Source organism: Crinia signifera, chromosome 5 (genome assembly GCF_055691185.1).
Source record: "Crinia signifera chromosome 5, ASM5569118v1, whole genome shotgun sequence".
NCBI classification, from domain to species: domain Eukaryota; kingdom Metazoa; phylum Chordata; class Amphibia; order Anura; family Myobatrachidae; genus Crinia; species Crinia signifera.
Genome location: NC_139221.1, coordinates 305,733,949 through 305,758,145, shown reverse-complemented (window position 1 = coordinate 305,758,145; position 24,197 = coordinate 305,733,949). Strand labels below are relative to the sequence as shown.

Below are 24,197 nucleotides of genomic sequence, written 5' to 3'. Positions count from 1 at the left end.
GTTACCACCCCCAACCATCAGATTCCTGTCAACCATTTGCATATGACTAGAGATTAGAAAAGATGCTGGATTTCTTTGCAGAATTGCCTTACGCATGTGGGCTACGATCCATACACATGACCAGTCAATCGAAAGCACACAGATCAACATAACAGTAATGTAAGCCAGGCGGCTTTGCGCAGCCAAATGAGGCAATGTAGCTCTGTTGAGCGCCATCTAGTAGGGTGCTGGTATGCACAACAATTTAAATAGCCCTATAGAGGTGCTATGCAGTGCTAGATTTTATATATAGTTTGTCTGTGTTATATGATCTTTACATATCAATGTACTGTTCATCTTCCTGTGTGCACCATTATTATTTTTATTATAATTATTTCTTTTATTTTTTATTTTCATATATTTTTTTGCAATATTTACAGGACAGGAAAATGTCTTTGTGGCTACGAGTGACAATAGTGTCTGAAGCGAATATTTTATTCCCTATTATGTTTTTATTTTATACTGGCAACACTCATACTGTATTAATGTTTTTCTTTTGTTTCTTCTTCTAAGGCAAAACAATTCTAAAGTATAATACTGTAGTAGGTTAATAGACCTGTGTCTGTTTTCAACTTTATTATGTTACTATGTAAGTAAGTGTGCGTGTGGTTAATGATCGGCTCTTGGAAGGATGTGGTGTATTGTTACATTATATTTGCAAGCTGGCTACGTTAAATATCAGGACCTGCTGTAAAATGAGTCGTTGTTGTTCTGTAGTTCTACTTTTGCTTTTCCTGAAACTGAATGTTCTACGGATTTACCAGGAAATGTTTAGCTTTTATACATCATATATCAAGTAACAATTTGTTATCTAGAGGAACTTGAAAATGCGGCCTAGGCAGATTGTCTCTGTATGGACTAGAACATCATTGCGCCTACTAACATCTTGGCTCTCCTTTTTCAAGATATTATTTGAATGTGCAAAATTTAGCTTGCACAACAGTGGTTCTGAAACCTGGGTCCTCTCTCTAGCTCATGTTTTCCTTTTGTTTTTGTGCTCTAGTGTATTTATCCTAGAGCCAAGGGTCAAGGGCTCTTCAAACCTATTGTGATAGGTCAGCATGAACATACTGGGCAGGGATTTAGAACAACATGGTTTGGATGCATTGAATCTAGGCTAGGTATTAAGTATGGCCAGGCCTGTCAGTAGATTTTAAAATGCTTTCAGAGACAAAAGACAGGGCTCCTGATGCTGGACAAGCTGGCCAGGTGATAGGCCTAAAAGTGGTAAGTGTTAGGGGTCCTAGAACATACTGGCCTCTGATTCAATTCATGCCCTATTTGTAAAAGAGGGATGGCAATTGACCATCGATGATTCAACATCATTGATGGTTTAAGACTGATGTAGAATAGTTTTGCCACCAATTTTTTTTGTCCCCATTAATGGCAAAGCATAACCAAATAGTTTTTTTTTCCCACCCAAAGGTTCAGCGACACAGAGCAGAGCTACACTATGATAATGTACATTATAACGGCTTGAATAATACATTTATTGAGACAGCTTTGGTGGGATGCAAGGAAGTCCAAGTTCAGCGGCCATGCAGGATTCTGGACGTAATAGGATTTTTTTTTGGCGGGGTAGTCATTTTACAAAGCATGATTTGGGCTGCTGCAGAGTTAATTGTCATTGTGAAAGGAGCCCTGCTAACACCTGGAACAGGGGACAGGATGGCTCCAGCCTGGTACCGTTCAGCCTGTGCTGCGTAAGCAATAGTGCACATGCCATTACCGCTGGACCGCGAGAAGGGATGCCGATTCATACTGCAGACCGCTAAATCTTGTGAGTCTGTCCCAGACCTAACGGCCATTGTCACACCTTTTTTAAAGTGTAGGGGGTACCCGAGCGACTTGAATGAACTTATGTTGAATTTTGTGTATATCTGCAGTGTAAATAAGATCAATGTTGGGATAGACAAGAGGTGGACTTTATATTTGCATTCATACAGATGGGATCGCCAGAATGCCCCCGCTGGCGATCACTGGTGGAGAGGCGCTCCATCTGACTGGGATGCACGTTTTTGGCGTGGGACACGAGTTTTCTGTGGGGGACAGAAACCCTGCCCGTCTCCGTTCAGGGATAGGGGGGGGGGGGGGGGTGCGGGAGGCTGCGGGCACCGACGGGGGGAGCAGCGTGGAGGCGACGGGCTCTGTCGGAAGGGGAAGCACGAGTGTCTCATGTGCGAGCGCCCCCTTCCGTCAGCTGGTGGGGGCTGGCAGATGGCGATCTGACCACCAGACCCCCGCTAGACGAGGCTGGCTCCATCTGAATTTACCTCTTTTGGGGCCAGATGTATCAAGCTTTAGCAAGTGATAAAATGGAGAGTGATAAACAGCCAGCCAATCAGCTCATAACTGCCATGTTACATGCTGGGGTTGAAAATGGCAGTTAGGAGCTGTGTGGCTCGTCGTTTATCACTGTCCATTTTATCACGTTTTGAAGCTTGATACATCTGGCTCTTTAACTGAATGCAATCACCATCTTGGTGGACTCAGGATTACCCAGTTATGGGAACAACCGATTCTGTACAATAACCTGCTGCATACAATCAGCCTGATCACTGATGAGTCCGTTGTTACGATATTTATCTAATGACATTAGGAGTAGACAACCTGCCAGAGGGGAAAGGAGACTTTCCGGCCTCGAATCAGACTCTCCCTTCTGTTACGGGTATATAAAGTCGGCGGGACTACCCAAACCTATTGGATAGATCAGGACCTATACCTCTTTCCTTCACCTTATCCTACCTTGCTTCCCTCCATTACCCACCTTCCAATACTTCCCCTCCTCCCAATCCCATCCCTGTCTCTATGCGGGAGAATTAGTCAGTTTATACTGCTACCTTTATCCTGTTATGTAAAAGTGCCTGTTGTAATATATTTTTCATACACTCTGGTAATATTGAGTGAAGCCTCACATAAACTAGTTTTTCTGTGCGGGTCTTTTTGCGATCCAGTGAGATAGATAACATATCTGCTCATTAGGCAGATTTACAAAATATTCACCCTTCCAAGGGATTATCAGTAACGAGACCTTAATAGGCCTTTATATTGTGTCCTCCTGTACCAGCAATGAGATTCATGATTTCCTTCCTCTAAGATTGTGTAGAAATTTCATTACAATGTTGGAGGTCTTCTCAAATGATGTAAGGGTTTAAATCTGTTTATTGTGGTAAACTGCATACATTGTAAATAACCCCTATCCAAAGGTCAAATTGGTTGACTAAATCTCTGCTTAGGCAAGGAAACATTGTAGCAGAAGATAGAAAAGGATGTCTGTACTTTGATTCCTCTCAAGGAGGTGAAAAAGATCTAGACTTTCTTTAGGATTAATGTGTGGATAATCTCCCCCATTGAAGGGGAAATAGTGCGATGCAGGATTTTTTGCTCAGGCTTGCATGCTGATTGTTGAATTATTCTTTATTCCTTAGTGTTGGATGTTGCACGCCATGTAATAATCTCTCTGCATATACCAGGCAACTTGACCTGAGACTCATCAGACGAAACCTCTGAGGCCAGAGACAACCGTCATTTGACCACAGTGTGTACTAATTTGTAGGGAAGTGGTATCCAAGTGCGTAACACCAATACATCAATCCCCCCAAACGGGGCACACAGCACAAGTTTCAAGATTTAGTGAACTTTCACAGGTATCTACTATCCACCTAGCCTCCAAACACAGGTTCCCTTGCATCAGAACCGAGAGTTCTAGCCTGCCCACAGCAGGAACGTCCGAGTTCCTACATTGGAACCCCTGAGTCCACACTAACAAACCCTCTCCCTACCCTGGGCTCACCTTATAGGGTTATATCCATCAGGGCTTAACCACCATACTGGGACCTCCTATACACAACCTACCTCAGAGGAGGCATCTATCCCACTAGGGACATTGTACGCAACTAACCATAGTGGAGACACCACAAGAGGACACAGTGCCCGATTGGCACAGATATTTATGAGTTACTGAAAAAGTGTACTATATGTTTAAGTGTTTTGTGTCAAACGTCTGTTAATATGTCTGTCTAGTAATTATTTTATTCGATATTAAATAAAAGTTAATTTTTAAATCTCAACAAACCACCCAGAGGTGGGATATTCCACCCCTTTTTACATTGTGCAACTAGCATTCTCCCATCAGACTTCCTATTTTTGAGCTAATACCTCTCTCTCCCTAATATCTCAACTGCTATTAACCAATTATTACATTTCCTACTGATTACTATATGTAATCACTAAACTAAAGAGTGCCCCAACAAAAAAGAGAGTCGTTCCTTCTTCTTTTTTCCATTTATCTAATGACGCCAAACATTTATAGAATTCTTTTTAAAATGTGATCTATTAAAAAACCATCACCGCAGCTGGTAATCACTTGCTAACTGCCTTCCAAGCGATCACCGAAACTAGAGATACCTTTAAATGACAGATGGTCCAAGGGAACAGATGGAAGTGATGCGATATCCAGACAACAGATACATGTGTATTATGGGAGCAAACAGGTATAACAAATACTATTCTGCATGTTCTCTGTAAAAATGATGCTTGAAAACAACTAAAGTGCAGAAGATACTGGGCCTGATTCAGACCAACTCGCTGCCTAGTGAGCGAGTAAGGGCCGCCTGCCGTCCCGACGAACACACGCGCACCAACCCCCACCGCCGGCCAAATTCACTCGGTGGCACGTTCGCTAACACCTCCCCTTGCATCACCAACAAATGATTTCTTCTGCCTTTGGTAATAAAAGTCAGTCTATACTGACTTGTATTACAGCCAGGGGCGTAACTATAGCACCGCAGCCCCCGCCACTGCGGGGGGGGGGGGGGGGGGGGGGGCGCTGTGCATGTGGGGGCGCCGGGGGCTGCGGTGCTATAGTTACCCCCCCCCAATCCCCCGCAGACTTACGTATTTTGCTGGTCCCGGCGGCTCCGTTCTTCTGATGAGGACCACAACAAAATGGCCGCCCCCATATAGCAAACAGTTCTCTGAGACTGTCTGCTGTACGGGGGCGGCCATTTTGTGGTGGTCCTCATCAGATGAACGGACGGAGCCGCCGGGACCAGCGCGATAGGTAAGACTGCGGGGGAGGGGGTTAGCATAGGCGGCGGGGCGACGGGGGGGGGGCTCGACGGGGCGACGGGGGGGGTGCTCGACGGGGCGGCGGCGGGGGGTGGGTATGGGCGCCCCCCCCCTAACGGCGGGGGGGCGCCCAAAACATAGCTACGCCACTGATTACAGCCGCTATCTACCGAAAAGGGGGCGGGTGTTGATGTTGTATGACATCAGCTGCTGCCCAAAACAAGCATCGGCCCCCCTGCGTTCCCAGGGGAAAGCCCAGCGTTTTCATGGGGATGTTGTTCGCCAGGTGCAGGCACCCAACATTGTGGGCAGGGGGTTGCAGCCCTGGGAACTCGCCCTGGGAACTCGCCCATGGGAACGCCCAGAGTTTCATGGGCGTTCCCATGGAAATTGCCCAGTGACGTGGGCGCCAGGGGCAGGTAGGTGACCTCGCCGGATGCCAGCTGCCTGTCCACTTCCTTCAGAATGTGCACGCACATCTAAGGCTGCTCTGAGCAACCATCGATGGTCGGCGACCATCGAAGGATGTGGGATTTCCCCTGCAGGCTGCAAACAGTATGTGTCAAACATCCATTCGCATCCAGTGCGTGTGAACACACGCTGCGATTGGGTGACGGCCAGGCCACCACTCACAAGGTGGGGTTTGGTGGACTCACAAGGCTGCCGGAATAACCACAAGGAAAAGATAGAGAAGAATGTATTTTTGTTGGCGCACAAAGATAAATTGAGAAAAATATGTACGTGTGTTTAAAAATCTTAATGTTTTAATAGGTAGTGTATAAAAACTGTCCAATAAGTGAAATATCCATATTCACTAGAAATAAAAACAAAATTGAATTTTTTTTATAATTGTCAATGTCCTTTATGTCTTTGTGTCGTGTTTTTATTTGGAGAATTTTATTTATCTATATTCTTACAGAAGAGTGATCGTTATATCCCCAAATGTTGGATATTAAATGAGGTTCTGTATTAGATCATGATTTTTACAGGTTACTGCTACAGTTAGACCCTTTCAATTTCTAGGCCTGCAGCTAGACTGAGTTGACACCATACAGTATATCGTTGTTTGTTATATATATAATTGGCCTTTAATTTTTGGCCATCTGCTAGGGTTCAGTTCTTTATATCAGTGTTAATCTATTATCATACCTGCCGACTTCTAAAAACTCCTCTCCGGGAGAAGCCCCGAGTAGGAGTGAATGGGGGGCGGGACGAGGCAAAGTTTTGGGGGCGGGGCGAGGCTGATGTCACCTAGCCCCGCCCCCATTAATTTGCGGGTCTGTGGATGGGGGAGGGCCTAAAATGACGAGAAATTACGCAATTCGTGTCATTTTAGCCCCGCCCCCTCCCGCGGACCCGCAAACATTGGCATTTTATACCGCGGGGAAGGGGGAGCAGGGTCTGTGGTCAAAACGCGGGAGAGTTACCCACCTTCCCGGGGGGGGGGGGGGGGGGTGGGGGGGGTGGGGGGGCGAGAGGGGGGCCCAAATTGCGGGGCCTTCCCGGCCATACCGGGAGGGTAGGCAGATATGTCTATTATATAATATGTCAGTGGTGCAATATTTGGACTCTATATTGCTTGATATGTACAGTTTGCTACTGTGTATAATTAGCCATTTAATGTATGGCCTGTAGTTAACCTGAATGTGCAATATAGTCCCAAATTGCCACTTTTTTATATATATAATTAGCCTTAATTTTCAGGCCAGTGGCTTAAATCGGGTTTTATGTATTTTTGTAGAAAGGTTTACATAGTACATTAACAATTCCGCTACTGTTTATATATAATGGGCCTCTTTTAAATCTTCGGCCTGTAGCGTTTTATCCACAAATTGGCCTTGTATTATCGGGCCTGTGAAAAGGAACTGGATTATATATAATCTGCATAAAGCAGTTTACAGGTACCTCGTTAGCTTGTGTTTATAAATAATATGAACGGTGTCAAAGCTGCTCTTCTGTAATATCAAAAAACATTCCTCCCACTATACTACTGGTTTGGGTGCCGGACGTGGTCACTACAGTCAGGATTCCAACAGTCATTTACCCGACGTCGGGATCCCGACTGCCAAAACGCTGACAGACAGATGCCCGACGGCCACCCGCTATTTTCCCTCATGGGGGTCCACAACCCCCATTGAGGGAGAATAGAATAGGTGTCGAGCGTAGCGAGCCACCGTGCCCACAGCGTGGCGAGCACAGCGGGCTTAGTTGCGCTCACCATTCTGTCTGAGTCTGGCCAGTCGGGATCCCGACGTCGGGCTAATGACTGCAGAGATCCCGACTGTCGGAACCCTATACCACACCCACTGGTTTAACAATGGAACAAATGATCAGTTTTACCTCCTTAGTGGATGGAGTAGATGGTGATACGACAAGACAATATAAATTCTGTATGTCTTATTTGACATATATCACTTTTTTTTATCTCTCAATGAATATATTGGGTAATAATAACATTGGCCCTTATTCTGATGTGGGCGGTACGGCCCGCGTGCGGCCGTACCGCCGATGTTTTCGCTCTGCACATGCGCAGAGGTCAATCTGCGCATGTGCAGGTGAAATCGCCGCACAAAAATTGTATACGCCGCAAAGGGGGCGTATAGGGGCGTGAGGGGCTTAATAGCCTCATTTACCTATGAATACGCCCAGCGTTTCATGGGCGTTCCCATGCAAACGCGGGGCGTATGCATGGTAATGAGGCTATGACGCCAGTGATGGGGGCGGAAAGCTGACATCGCCGGATGTCAGCTCTCAGCCCCCATACAAGCTTTCACACGGACGATTGTCCGTGTGGTCTAAGCTTGCGGGAGCTGCTGGAGCGTGCGGCCCTGCCTTCGATGGTCGCCGACCATCGAATGCAGGGGGCAGCTCCCACCATGGTGGAGGCGTACGCCCCACCATTTTCATGCGGATCGCCAGCCGTCCGCGTACGGACGGCCGTGGCGATCCGTATTGGAGGCGGGGATTGGTTTGTGCGGCCGGAGCAACGTATGCGGCTCCGGCCGCACAGACCAGAATAAGGGCCATTGTGTTATATATGAAGCCCAATCAGATTGTTCTTTACTGTGTGACACGGACAGTAATAACCGCCGGCAATATCAGCCGCAAGCTGTATTCGTAAGCTCCTGCGTGCCATTTAACACTGAACAGTGGCAGCGCGCAGTGCAGCTATTATACTACATTACACATTGGGCTTTATATTACAACTAATCACCTGCTAGTGACAATATTCATTGAGAGATAAAAAACGTGATATATGTTAATTAAGACATACAGAATTTAAATTGTCTTGTCATATCGCCATCTACTCCATCCACTAAGGAGGTAAAACTGAGAATTTGTTAGATTGTTAAACCAGTAGTATAGCGGGAGGAATGTTTTTTGATATTATAGAAGAGCAGCTTTGACACCGATCCTATTATTTATAAACACAAGCTAACGAGGTACCTGTAAATTGCTTTATGCAGATTATATATCATCCAGTTCCTTTTCACAGGCCCGATAATACAAGGCCAATTTGTGGATAAAACGCTACAGGCCGAAGATTTAAAAGAGGCCCATTATATATAAACAGTAGCGTAATTGTTAATGTACTGTGTAAACCTTTCTGCAAAAATACATAGAACCCGATTTCAGCCACTGGCCTGAAAATTAAGGCTAATTATATATATAAAAAAAGTGGCAATATGGGAATATATTGCACATTCATAAATGGCTAATTATAAACAGTAGCAAACTGTACATATTAAGCAATATAGAGTCAAAATCTGCAAATGTATTGCACCACTGACATATTGTATAATAGATTTACACTGATATAAAGAACTGAACCCTAGCAGATGGCCAAAAATTAAAGGCCAATTAATACAATTCTCCAAATAAAAACACAACACAAAGACATAAAGGACATTGACAATAATAAAAAAATTGCAGTTTTTTTAATTTCTAGTGAATATGGATATTTCACTCATTGGACAGTTTTTATACACTACCTATTAAAACATAAAGATTTTTAAATACATGTATATATTTTTCTCAATTTATCGTTGTGCGCCAACAAAAAGACATTCTTCTCTAGATTTTCCTTGTTGCACCATATATCGTCTTTGGCTGCAGCCCCGTGGAGTACTATTGTTCAAATTGTCTCGTCTGGGGTTCAAACAAGTGCTGTAGCAGTTGCCTGTGTGGATACATCCCATTCCCCCCTTCCCCTGAAATGAATGCCAGAATAATACCCCTTTTACACCGCCGAAAAATCCGGGTCAGCGGCGGGTTAGACCCGGATCATCAGCGGTGTAAATGGGACACGCCGTTTTCCTTTACACGGGACTTCTACCCAGATCCTGACCTGGGTAGAACACGGCCAGGACCTGGGTAGTGGGCGGCGTAAATGGGTACGCCGGGTCTCCCATTTACATCAATGGGGGACGTCCAATCTGCGGACCGGGGGGGGGGGGGGCACAGACAGCCATTCACCTCCCGGACGGTGGCTGGGGGGTGCACTGGGACTGGGGGCAGCCCAGCAGATTACCTTAATGCTGGGCTTGCCCCCAGCGCAGCAGTCCGGGTTCCGGCGGCGGCGATCGGCGCTTGGAGATGATGTAATCTCCAAGTGGCGGCGGGAGGGGGCGCCGGTGTAAAAGTGACAAAACGCTGGGTCGCACCCGGCTTTTTTGTGTAAAAGGGGTATAACCAACCAGAATAACCCCCAGGGTTTCTGTACATGCGCAGACCCTTCACCATCGGAACTGGGACGGATTCCGAGGCTGACAGTACAGTCACAGAAGCATTACGCTGTCACAGGGAAGTCCTGTTCTTAGGGAAGTATCTGCCAGACATATCTGTGGTATTTGCATTACATTCTGCTTTTGTTCTTGGCTTTCGGACTTCAGTTTGGGAACAATCACTAAGTAAATGAAAGCTATAAACCTGGTATGAATACATCTGTTACTCCCGTCACAGCCCATGAGTAAATATGGCATGCTGTAATAAATACATACAGTAGCTTACATGAACTGCGTACGGGTATTGTTCAATAACACCCGACGATCATTTACTTTGCAGCTGGATAATAGATGGATACAAAACCCCCTAATATTTATAAATAACATACTAATCTCATGATTACTAATCTTTATGTATAACAGAATAATAATACTAATAATTGAAGCTGAAGGTTTTCTGAATAATATTATACTAAATAATAAAAGGCTAATTCTGCTTCTCACCTTTATGGGGGGGATTTAAGTGTTTTCTTGCCGACAGTCACTAGATGGCGCACAATGAAGTAAGTCAAGTGTTGCTTTGCTTGTTAACGCACAGCTGCTGCGACCATAGGTGCGGGACTCAAACTATGCAAAATAATGATAGGCAGACGACTCTGCTAAACAATGTTTCAGTTGTGTTAGCAATGGTTTTCAAGTTATAAACAAAATACAAACAGAACATACCTACTGTATATACATGACCAGTTCGCCCGTGGAATGTGGCTAGCGGGAGTGGAGCGGCATTCCCCCCCCCAGCGTCGGCAGCCAGTGATGACGTCATCACACATCAGCATGTGTGCGTCACATAAATAGTGTAATCCCTTACTGCAGTGGTTCCCAAACTGTGTGCCGTGGCACCCTGGGGTGCCTTGGGAGACCTGCAGGGGAGCCCTGGGTTGGTGGTCCAGGACCAATACAAGTTTTTTATGGGCATTGTAATAATCAAATTGTGGACAAATAGAAGGGAATCCCGTCCATTACCACATTACTGATCCTAAGGATGCGAGATAAATTTATTTAACTTAATATTTGTTTCTGACTTTCTCAACCTCCAGCCCAGGGGTGCCACAAAAATATTTCTGATGCTCCAGGGTGCCATGATTCAAAAACTTTGGGAACCCATGCCCTTCTGTATTGTATTGCAGCTGAGAACAATAGATGATAATAAGCCTTGGGGAGCCATGGCTCTCCAGAGAAGGCTAGTTGAAGATATATATATATATATATATATATATATACACATATATATATATATATATAAATATATATATATATATATATATATATACATATATATATATATATATAGAGAGAGAGAGAGAGAGAGAGAGAGAGAGAGAGAGAGAGAGAAGGGAAATAAGACTAGCACTCAGAGGTCTTGGAAAAACGTGCTGTATTGTTCAAAAAAAGAGGCCACCTCCAACGCGTTTTGTCACGGGAACGGACTTCGTCAGGGGCGACCATCGAATGATGTGGAAGACCCACACATATGTAAGGTTGCACTGAGGCATCCTTACATATGTGTGCACCCAGGGGCGTAACTATAGCACCGCAGCCCCCGCCACCGCGGGGGGGCGCTGTGCATGTGGGGGCGCCGGGGGCTGCGGTGCTATAGTTAAACCCCCCCCCCCCTCAATCCCCCGCAGACTTACCTATCGCGCTGGTCCCGGCGGCTTCGTTCTTCTGCTGAGGACCACCACAAAATGGCCGCCCCCATATAGCACACAGTTCTCTGCTGTATGGGGGCGGCCATTTTCTGGTGGTCCTCAGCAGAAGAACGGAGCAGCTGGGACCAGCGCGATAGGTAAGGCTGTGGGGGATTGAGGGGGGTTTGCATGGGCGGCGGGGTAGGGGTGCTCGGCGGGGCTACGCCACTGTGTGCACCCTCGGGAGGAAATGGGCGGGCAGCTGACATCCATTGATGTCAGCTGCCCCCCCCCCCCCACCCGCGTCACGGCCTCTGACGTCACACGTTACTATGAGAACCCTGGGCATTCTTATGGTAATGTGTGACGTCAGCCAGATATGCCTGATTTTTGTCGCAGCCGCCTAGTAAGTGTCTGGCTACTCGGAGCCTGCGGAGACCGGTGCCAAGTGGGAAAATCATTTCATGGTGAGCCTGTAACAAAGGGTTTTGGACATATTCGCTCGGCGCACACATCCATATGCGCGGTGTGCACATTGATTTGCATGGCGGGATTTCACTCTGGCAGGGCGCGGTATCCCTGATCCCTGGCCTTTGCACATTCACCTTCGTGCAATCAGGTTTGAATTACTACCTATGTACAAGCATTACTTTGCAAATCGGTTCATGAAAGCCCAGAATTAGGGCAGGCCCGCAACTAGGGCATACTTGCCTACTTTAGATTTCACCTGGGAGGCAGGGGCAAGGCTGACATCACTTGGCCCCGCCCCCATGCAGGAAAATGCCGTGATTCGCGGGCTGCGGCTTAAATGACGCAAAATGCTGCATCATTTAAGCCCCGCCCCTCACTGCGGACCCACAATTTACGGTAATTAAACCAGCGGGCGGGGGGGGGGGGGGGGGGGGGCTATTACCAGAAGAAGGACCCGATTTTTGGGAGGCTCCAGGCCATTCCGGGAGGGTAGGCAAGCCTGAACTAGGGGGTGAATTCCCCGGGGTGCTGGACATGATTGATACCCATACATGCATGCAGGTAGGAGGGAGACGGAGCTGAAACAAATGACTGATTTTCCAAGGGTGATGAAAATCCTAGTTTCAGACCTGATTAGGGTGGGTTGGGATCATTTGGTCTACAGCATTATGGTCGACAGTCATTAGGTCAACACCATCGACATGGGACTAGGTTGACCAAGGAAAAGGTCAACATGGTTCCAGGTCAAAAGGTCATTAGTTCGGCAGGTCGTTAGTTCGACAGGTCATTAGTTCGACATTGTCTAGGTCGACAGTCAAAAGGTCGACATGGGGTTTTTCACTGTTTTTTTAACCTGAATGTCAACACAGTCGACATGGTTTATACCCCTTTCACATCGCACTTTTAAAACGGTATATTGCCGTTTTTTTTTTTTTCATTTTAAAACGTTTAAGGCTGCAGTGTGAAGGTGCCAGAGTTGATTTACCGGTTAAAGTTAACCGGTATTTCAACACGGTTAAAAAGCAGAGTCCTACACGTTTTAAAGCCGTTTTTTTGGCAGTTTGAACAGCTCTATTTCAATGGCTTTAAACGTGTCCCTTGGGGGTTAAACGGGTTGAATGTTTGAATGGTATTAAATGATTTTTAAAACGGTTTTCACCTGCAATGTGAAAGGTCTCAAGGCTCAGACCCGTTTTAAAGTCCCATTTAAGAATACTGTGTCATTACCCATTTCTGCAATGTGAAAGCAGTATTAAAGTGCACCGCATCCCCTCACATAGCTTGCTGTGCTCGCAATGCGTCGGGCACGGTGCCTCGCTGCGCTCGGCACACTATTTTATTCGCCCACCACGCCCTAGTGGATAGTAGTGCATGAAATACCGACTGTCGGCACATGTCGGCTCAAAAAACAGTGAAAAACCCCATGTCGACCTTTTGACTGTCGACATAGACACTGTCGAAATAATGACCCGTCGAACTAATGACCTTTCGACCTAGAACCATGTCGACCTTTCCCCATGTCGACCTAATGACTGTCGACCATAATGCTGTAGACCAAATGACCGCATCCCATTAGGGTTACTAATTAGTGATCAAACAACAAAATTGTTACAAATATTAACAGTAAAAACAAACGTATTTTGGCATTTAGAAAAAAATTTAAAAAATGCCACTTTCTTATTTATTTATTTATTTTTATTATTTGATCTTGTTCTCAGATGGCAATAACAGAACATTATACTAATCCCGCTGTTATCTTTGCTAAATACTGTAGCCGTCCTCGCGCTTCGCTATCACAGGCAGCAGCTGCTTGATCAATAGAGAAAAGCTTTTCACCCTTTGTTTTGTGCACATTACTCTGGCGCATACAATGTAACAGCAATGCTCAAATAGATTATTACACTGCAATTAAACATCCCAAAAAATGATTCCTGGAATAAAACTCGATAAAAACATCTAAAATTATACATATAGTCTACTGTAGAATTTATTATTATTATTATTGTTGTTGTTGTTATTATTATTAACCAAGTGTCCATAACATGGGGCCTGACTGAAAGCTGTTTGCCAACGCAAAATCTTTCTCTAATAATTAACAAAACCATGTGTACTGCAGGTGGGGCAGATGTAACAGGTGCAGAGAGATGAGTTATTTTATTTCTGTGCAGAGTAAACACTGGCTGCTTTATTCTTACAAATAAAGCAGTCAGTATTTTCACTGCACAGAAACAAAATAACTCGCCCAAATCTAATTCTCTTTGCACATTTTACATCTGCCCCACCTGCAGTGCACTTGGTTTTGTCCATCTAAGAAGGAATTTGCCAGAAGGAGTGAACCAGAATAAGGCCCTGTGTATGCCCTGCAGAGATGCAGATGCAGGGTCCCATGCTTCAGTATCATGGCTGGGTAACACTGGCTTTCCCCAGATCGCGGTGATTTGCCTATTATAAAAAAAATAGGCAAAGTCCTGCTCAGCAGGAAAGCTCAGCACAAAGCATCGCAGTGTGCTGAGCAGGTGTCCCGCTATGTGCTGAGCTTTGGAGCTGCAGCACGTCGCTCAGCACAAAACGCTGGGTCGCCCTGTGCGTATGCCCCTTTACTCTCTCTGCCCATGCCCTACCTGCAGTGCACATTCAAACAACTGCGCATGTGTACGACTCATGGTTCTCATGTGCAAGGTCATCCTGCAATTGTACACAAGAGGGTTGACATGAAGCCGCCACTTGGGGGTGGTAACCTCTGGGAGTTTCAGGGAAGCCGCAGACATTCCCAGGTGTTTGGAGAGAAGTCGTGTGACGCCAGGGAATGCAGTGTTTGGGGCCCCTGTTAAGGGGTGTGGCAGTCTCCAGAAGGGGCGTGGTCACCTGTAACAGAGGTGTGGCTAACCATTAATGATCCAGGCCCCCACTCTTGTGCAGTATAATGATTCCTAGAAGAGGAGGTGAGGCCCACCGTGGGTTTCTCCTGTACCCTTGTGGGTCCGTCCAACCCTGCCTTTATGTACCAATTCGACACTGGTTATACAGTATGATATACTGGAGCTGCTCACCAAAAAGACTTCTGACAGCCCAAAGTGACCCAAGCTGGGACTAGCAGCCCCCGAGTCCCAGCTTGGGTCAACAAAACCAAACCGCTCACCTCTAATATATTATGAGAAAATAAATGAAAATTGTAATGTGTACTAAATTGCAGGAAAGAAATAAATTTATACATATATATCTATATATATTACTACTAGGTGATTCATCGCGCCCTACGGGCGCTCTTCACACCGGCGTAAGGGGCTGCGCCCCCTTAATTTGTGAACATTTGTATATGAGAAAGATGGTTAAAATTGTATGAAAGATGCCTGTATTGCAACTTGAGTTATAGGTGAAATGTGTAAAATAGAGAGCATATGATGTGGAAGGGGGGGGTGTATTGTTTTGTTTAATTAAAAAGCGGTTACAGAGTAAGATGTACATTGATAGTGTGGAGGGTACAGCGACATTGGTGGGGGGGGGGCTGTGTGTGCATGTTGTTTAGGTGTGTGTGTGCAATAGTATAGTAGGGTGTTTCTGAGTCAGCGGCTCCCCACTGGCGGAGGTCACGACACAGGAAAACAGGAGGCTGGGTAGTGATAGGGGTGTGTGGGTATAAGGGGGACTAAAGAGGAGGGTGGGAGATACTGTGCAGCTTCTGCCAGTGGGTGAGGGTCCAGCGTGGCAGTACAGGAGTACAGGATGGTGGCCCTTAGTCAGTGTCTCCTCCTACTGGGTGGGAGTTCGGGTGCATGAGAGCAGGAGGCTGGGCTATGAGGCATGATAGGGGCATGTGGGCAAAACAGCAACTCCCCAGTGGTGGAAGTTACGGTTCAGGAGAGCAGGAAGCTGGGTAGTGATAGGGGTGTGTGAGTATACGGGGGACTAAAGAGGGACTTAGGGGTGCCGTGAATTGTGGGAGGGGCGTGGGGGTGCCGTGAATCAAGGGAGGGAGGGGGCGCAGGTGTCGGCGAATCGCGGGAGAGGGCGGGGGTCTGCAAAGCGTGGGAGGGGGCGTGATTTGCGCGAGGGGGGGTTGCGAATCGCGGTAGGGGGGGGTGCGTGGGGGGTCCGTGAATTGCGGGAGGGGGGGGGGGGCGCGATGAATCACCTAGTTCGTTATATATTCTTGTAGAAGGATGGTAGGATGTTGCTGTCATTCAGAATGCATTTACATAAACAGTAATAGTAGCAGTAAAAGGTCTGACTTAAAACACCTACAGTAAAACAGAACAGGTGTTATATATTATACAAAGAATTGGTTGATGATGTGTAGGTTGACGTGCACATAGTTCATAGTTGTCACTGGAAAAAAATTGCTACAAGAAAAAATCAACACAGAAAGTTCAACACATGTAAATGTTGACATAAGTGTGGCACTTCATCGGTGTCCATGTCGACACATGAGAATGAATATGAAAACATTCAAAAAAAGAAAAATAACTCTTCAAAATCTCATGTCAACCTTTTTCATTGTCGACCATAGCCGTGCCAGTGTTTTGCATGTGCCATTTAATCCTGGGGTTGCCGTGAATCGCACGCGGGGGTGGGAGGAGGTGAGGGGTGTCCGCGAATCACGGGAGGAGGGGTCGTGGGTGGATGCCGTGAATTGCGGGAGGGGGGGGGGGCGGGGGGGGGGGTGTGGGTGCCGCGAATCGTGGGATGGGGGGGCGCGCGGGGGGTTGCAGTGAATTGCGGGAGGGTGGGTCGCGGGGGCGGGGGGTTGCCGCAATGACAGGAGGGGGGGTCAGGGGTGGGGAATCGTGGTAGAGGGGGTCGTGGGGGGCACCGTGAACCGCGGGAAGGGGGGCCCGGGGGGGTTGGCGCGAATCGTGGGAGGGGGGGTCGCGGGGTGCCGCGAATCACAGGAGGGGGGGGTTTCACGGGGTGGGGCCGCGAATCGTGGGAGTCACCGGGGGTGCCGCGAATTGCGGGGGGTGTGCTGCAAATCGCGGGAGAAGGGTCGCGGGGGGTGCTGCGAATCGCCACAAGAAAAAATCAACACAGAAAGGTCAACACATGTAAATGTTGACATAAGTGTGGCACTTCATTGGTGTCCATGTCGACACATAAGAATGAATATGAAAACATTGAAAAAGTGAAAAATAAATCTTGTCAACCTTTTTCATTGTCGACCATAGCCATGTCAGTGTTTTGCATGTGCCATTTAATCGTGGGGATGCCGTGAATGAGGGGGGGGGAGGGAGGGAGGTGCATACCCAACATGACCCTCTCCAGGAGGGACACATTGCTCTGTTTCTGGACTTTCTTCTTAATTTAATTTCTTATCAATTACCCTGTTTAAAATGACAGGTGATGACAATCATAAATTAAGATGGAAGTCCACAAACAGAGCATTCTGTCCCTCCTGGAGAGGGTCATGTTGGGAGGTATGGAGGTGTGAGGCGCTCACCTGGTGTGTCTGGTGAGTAGCTGTGTCTTTGCTGTGTAACATGGAGAGGCAGAGGGTGTCTGGCACTGTCTGTGGGCTCACTGGGCTGGTTCTCTGTCATGTGAGTCAGTCATGTGAGTCAGAGGCTCCACCCAGCGTTATAGCTCCAGACACACTTTGAGTGACAGATGTAGCCAAATATATAAGAGATTATTATATGATTCATAACGTTAAAAATATGAAACTGTTGTCTTCTATTTCATTGTTGCAGTTCCAGTTTCAAAGCCCATTGTGAAAACTGAGCCAACTTATGGGGCCGTGGAGTATGTCGGCAACCTCACGTTCAGATGTTCAGTGTTGACAGGAAATCGAATATTATATCAGTGGCTAAGAAATGGGAGCCCCCTGCTGGACAGCCCCCGGTATTTCTTCTCCCATGATGGCGATATATTCACCATTTCTCCTGTCATGAAGAGCGATATTGGGAACTACAGCTGTTTGGTGAAGAATTATGTCAGTGAGATGGAAAGTGACCGGGTGACACCGACGATATATTGTAAGTATTGGGCACCTCAGAATGTACGGGGACCACGTAATGTTTGACTGGTACATTATTATTATTATAGTTTTATTTATAAGAGGCCACCAGTGTTTCGCAGCGCCGTACAAAGGAACAGTACAGGGAGACAAAACTTAACATTACAGAAAGCAAATAACAAAATTAGAGAACAGGTAAAAAGAGCACCACAGTTACACAGTACAGCTTAGATGTATGTAGTGAGGATTTGATCAACGTACTACTAGGGGCTGGTGGACGACGATGGACTATGCCAGTGGTTCCCAACCTTTTTTGTCTCCCGTACCCCTTGATTAGGCTTTTCATTTATGAGTACCCCCCTCGTGAATTTTTTAGGGGGTGTGGTCTAAAAAGGGGTGTGGCTTAACAGGGGCAAGTCATACTGGCAATGATGAGAAAAAAAAAGTGCAACCACTTGACCACAATATAAGCTCAGCCCATTCTGCGGACAGCATATAAAATAACAGAACCTTGTCAAATCTTTATTACTGAAGCAACAGACATTCCAACGGATCACGTTAGCCTTCCAATAGTGCCAGATACACATATGCCCCCAAATGTGCCAGATACACATATGCTCCAATGGTGCCAGGTATGCCCCCACAGTGCCAGAAACGGGAATGCCACCACGGTGCCAGGTATGACCCCATGGTACTGGGTATGTGCCCACAGTGCCAACAATGCCCCCATAGTGCCAGCAACAAGTATGCCCCACAGTGCCAGCAATGCCCCACAGTGCCAGCAACAAGAATGCCCCACAGTGCCAGCAACAAGTATGCCCCACAGTGCCAGCAACAAGTATGCCCCACAGTGCCAGCAATGCCCCACAGTGCCAGCAACAAGTATGCCCCACAGTGCCAGCAATGCCCCACAGTGCCAGCAACAAGTATGCCCCACAGTGCCAGCAACAAGTATGCCCCACAGTGCCAGCAATGCCCCACAGTGCCAGCAATGCCCCACAGTGCCTGCAACAAGTATGCCCCACAGTGCCAGCAATGCCCCACAGTGCCAGTAACAAGTATGCCCCACAGTGCCAGCAATGCCCCACAGTGCCAGCAACAAGTATGCCCCACAGTGCCAGCAATGCCCCACAGTGCCAGCAACAAGTATGCCCCACAGTGCCAGCAATGCCCCACAGTGCCAGCAATGCCCCCATAGTATTTCCCAGCAGCAGCACACTCACCATTGACGACGCTGCTGCTGGGGAGAGGACAGTCCAGTGTCCCCCTGCCTTGTAGCTGCCGCCGCTGCTTCTCTCAGGGAAGGAGAGTACAGCACACTGCGTATCTCTCCTTCCCTTCACTGTGACGGGGCTGCCCGCCAATCAAAGTTCGCGGGCCGGCTCCTGATTGGCTGCCGGCCCGCAAGCTCTGATTGATTGGCGGACGGGCGGACAGTCACAGGGAAGCACACTGAGGGGTAGGAGAGATGCGCAATGCACTCTCCTCCCCTCCAGCAACCTGCCGCGGCCGCCATTAGATGATGGTTGCTGAGTGTTTGAGTATGGGAGAGCTGTGAGTGAAATGTGAAGAGAAGAGGGCTATGACAACATGAGGGAAGAGGGCCCTGCTCTGAGGAGCTTACAATCTAGTACATGAAAGTGGATTTTAGTGGTTGTGACTATCGAAGAATTTCCCAAATAATTTAAACTGAGCTGTTTCTATATTCCATGGTGTCAGAGGTACCAGGAATCTTTACGTAACAATATAAAAATGGGAAAATCATCAATTTTATAAATCTGTACTTTTTCTGTTCGGCCATAGTTTATGCATACCTCCCAACTTTTGTCCCTGTGTCCGCGGGACAATTTGGGGGCATAGCTGGGCAACTGGGGGCTTAACCTACTATAGTGGCAGTCTTGGGAGGACAGATAAAATGTTGATAGGTACAAAAGGTCGACATGACACATCGACACGCGTGTTTAGTTTTGGAGCAGGTCGCAGCATACCAGGAGCACAGCATAGTTCAAACTCTTCCGAATGCTCCATTGGTCTCTACCATAGGCCACACTCCGGCCTATCACTTGGCCAGCTGTTCGACCATCAGGAGATTCTCCTCCTCCTGCCCTGGAAACACTTTTACAAGGAAGCCACAGGTGCTGGTAATCAGCCCAACCTTGATCACGTCAGTTTTTATTGCTTCTGCTGCTCTAAAACCTGGATTGGATCTTCCACATTACTTCCATGAGTGATACTGACCCTGCCACAATTGTTAATCCTTCAATCCACACCCTACTTTGGTTTAGTACTCAGAGACAACAGAGTTATGTAAGAACTGAACACCATTATTAAATTAATAATGTCAGATATACGTCCATGAAATTGAGTCATAAACCTGCAGTTGGCGGAGGCCTCTGGGAACTGGCACTTGGGACACAGCTACAATATGCCACCTCCAGCAGTGGAACGGTTAATGTCTTTCACTCCCGTCTCATGCAGAATATGTCAGCAGGGATCTTAGCTTCGGAAAATTTCCATCTATAAATTGTCAATAACATGTTTATAATACCTCCGCTAGCTTGCAGGGTTTCCGTGTGCCATATGCTGAGACTGCGGGGGTGTGCGATGATAAAAAGGTCCCTAGCACTAAGTACCTGCCATCTGCTAGGCGACAGAATGGGCGTCCTGGTGGCTGTGACAGCGCCAATCAGCGCCGCACCCACAGCACACTCAGGGAGACAGGTGATTTATTATTTTACAAGCCAGTCAGCAAACAGCAGTAAGTGAGCTAATATGCTTAGTTCTTCATAGAGATAATCTGGGGAGAGAGACCGCAGGTAGATGATTAGTATCGATGCCCTGTCAATGTTCCTTCCCGCTGCAGTTTGTGATCACAGAGGACGATGTAATCTTTCTGCAGATTAGCTGACAGATTTACAGTACTGTGCAAAAGTTCTAGGCAGGTGTGGAAACAACGCTGCAAACTAAGAACGATTTCAAAAATAGAAGTTTATTTTTTATTTTCAAGTTACAAAACGCAATGTGAATTAACGTAAGAGAAATCAAAATCAAATCAATATTTGGTGTGACCACCCTTTGCCTTCAAAACAGCTTCAATTCTTCTAGGTACCTTTGCACAAGGTCAGGGAAATTGTAGGATTATTGTCAGGTGTATGATTAACCAATCATACGAAACAGGTGATAATGGTAAACATTTTCATATGTAGGTTGAAACACAGTCATTAATTGAAACAGAAACAGCTGTGTAGGTGGCTTTAAATTGAATGAGGAACAACCCAACTCTGCTGCAAAGGTACGGTCATGCACCATGGAGAGACTGAGAGAGTAACAAAACACGAGGAGTTATAATGTATCGGCAAGGTCATCTCCCAAGCAAAATATTTCACAGCAAACTGGAGTTTCAAGATGTTTTGATTAAGGTCTTTGTCTCAAGAAGCACAAAGAAACAGGCAGCATTGAGGACCGTAGATGCAGTAGATGCAGTGGTTGGCCAAGGAAACTTTGTGCATCAGATGAAAGACACATCATGCTTACTTCCCTTTGAAATGAGAAGATATCCAGCAGTTTGGAGAAGTCTGGCCACCAGTGGTCTTCATGGCCAAAAAGCCATTCCTTCGACTGGGAATCAAGACCAAGTGATTCAACTACGCATGAATTCATAGGAACTGGATTGCAGTACATTGCAGTACTTGCTCTGTACTGAGAAGTCAACATTTTGAATATTAATCAAACCTGAGGTCAGTTTGTTCTCCGAAGGGCTGAAGAGCGGTACAATGATGAGTGTCTGCAGGCGGGTATTGATCATATGGTCCACCATAAGTTGGTCGGCAGTCATTAGGTCGATACCACTAGGTCGACATGCTGTAAGGTTGACATGGGACAAGGTCAACAGGTCATTAGGTTGACACAAGCATTAGGTCGACATGGGCTAGGTCGGCAGTCAAAAGGTCAACATGGGGGTTTTCACTGTTTTTTTAACCAAATGTCAACACAGTCGACATGGACAAAGTACACTGTGTCCCCTCACATAGCTCGCCATGCTTCAGGCTCAGTGCCTCGCTGCGCTCGTCACACTATTTTATTCTCCCACCATGCCCAAATGGATGGTAGGGCATGAAATACCGCCTGTCGGCACATGTCGGATCAAAAAACCGTGAAAAACCCAATGTCGACCTTTTGACTGTCGACCTAGCCCATGTTGACCTAATGCTTGTTTTGACCTAATGACCTGTTGACCTTGTCCCATGTCGACCTAGACCCATGTTGACCTTTCAGCATGTCAACCTAGTGGTGTCGACCTCATGACTGCCGGCCTTGCGCTTGTTGACCTAATGACTGTATCCCCTGCAGGCAACAGTAACGCAGAGTGGAGTTCCCTTGGAAGTTTGGGTCTGCATTTGCAAACCCTCCAACATGACCCATTGCATTCGGTACACAATGCTCTGATCCTGGACTCCCCTGGTAATGTAGGATTGCCAGCACCTGTGTGGAACTAGGTAATTGACGAGAAGGGTGTTACAACACAGGTGATGACCATCATACATTACCAGGGACGTCCAGGATCAGAGCATTGTGTACCGAATGCAATGGGTCATGTTGGAGGGTATGCATTTGGACAAATGGAGTTAAGGATTTGAATTTGGTCAAGATTAACGGTGTCCTCAATGCTGAGAAATATAGGCAGGTACTTATATACCATGCCACTGATCACTGGCGGATTCAGGGGGGGGGGGGGGGCACCCGGGCACGTGCCCCCCCTGTCATTTTCTCCTGGATCCGCCCCTGCCACTGATTGCCTCCATATGTATTCTGCAGCAAGTCAATGACCCCAAACATATAGTCAATGTCAAGAACTATCTTCAGCGTAAAGAAGAACAATGAGTCCTTGAAGTGATGATCTAGGGGGGTTATTTTGGTTCACTCCTTCTGGCAAATTCCTTCTTAGATGGACAAAACCACGTGCACTGCAGGTGGGGCAGATGTAACATGTGCAGAGAGAGTTAGATTTGGGTGGGGTTTTACTTCAAAGTGAGATATTGCAGTGTAAAAAGAAAGCAGTCAGGATTTTCCCGGCACAGAAACAAAATAACTCACCCAAAGCTAATTCTCTCTGGACATTTTACATCTGCCCCCCTGCAGTGCGCATGGTTTTGTCCATCTAAGAAGGAATTTGCCAGAAGGAGTGAACAAGGTTCAGAAGCCCCCACAGAGCCCTGATCTCAACTTCACCGAGTCTGTCTGAGATTACCAGTGGAGATAAGCAATCCTACATTAACAGCAGATTTGTAGCTAATTCTCCAAGACGTTTGGAACAACCTCCCTCAGTGGCTCCTTCAAAAACTGTGTCCAAGTGTACCTAGAAGAATTGATCCTGTTTTGAAGGCAAACGGTGGTCACACCAAATATCGATTTGATTTTTGTTCTGTTCATTCACTTGGTATTTTAGAATATGCTTGGTGCATCCGTGGCAGCCGAGAGGAATGCCGGGCCCCGGAAAAAAATTTGGGGGCGTGGCCTAAGTGTGTGTGTGTTGTGGGAACCTCCCACACACAGGCCATGCCCCCAAAATATTTAGATTAGGGTGAAAGAAAACTCTAAAAACTGTAATCTCAGAAGCAGCACACACCTACAGCATGTGCTGTGCTGACAGCAGGCTCAGCATGACCTCTCACGCTGTCAGTGAGATGCTCATGCTGAGCCTGCTGTCAGGACAGCACATGCTACCCGGGAGGGATGGAGGGGGAAGGGAGGGGTCAGACCAGGGCCCCTACGGAGCCCCTTCAGCAAGCGTGGGCCCGGGTAATTAGTACCCGCTCCCCCCCTCTCTCGGCTGCCCTGGGTGCATCTACTGTATATACAGTATAAAAAAAGGCTAACTACTTCTCACCTCTATGAGGAGAAGTTACCACTAAGGGGGTTATTCTAGTCCATTCTTTCTGACAAAATCCTTCTTAGATGGACAAAACCATGTGCACTGCGGGTGGGGCAGATGTAACTTGTGCAGAGAGAATTAGATTTGGGTGGGGTTTTTCTTCAAAGTGAGATCTATATTGAAGTGTAAAATCATGCAGTCAGTATTTTCCCTGCACAGAAACAAAATAACTCACCCAAATCTAATTCTCTCTGCACATGTTACATCTGCCCCCCTGCAGTGCACATGGTTTTGTCCATCTAAGAAGGATTTTGTCAGAAAGAATGAACTAGAATAAACCCCTAAGAGACCACTCGACAGACCAAATTACTCCTTTGTGTGCC

At 46.8% G+C, this 24,197-nt stretch overlaps 1 protein-coding gene across 1 annotated transcript in view; it reads left to right on the top strand.

Moving 5' to 3' along the window:
- Window positions 1-24,197, top strand: part of HEPACAM2 (HEPACAM family member 2) — an 80,053-nt gene that overhangs the window by 36,262 nt on the left and 19,594 nt on the right. Inside the window, exon 3 of the mRNA XM_083189451.1 lies at window positions 17,677-17,961. Within this exon, the coding sequence (XP_083045577.1) occupies window positions 17,677-17,961 (285 nt within the window). The remainder of the gene's footprint in view (window positions 1-17,676; window positions 17,962-24,197) is intronic.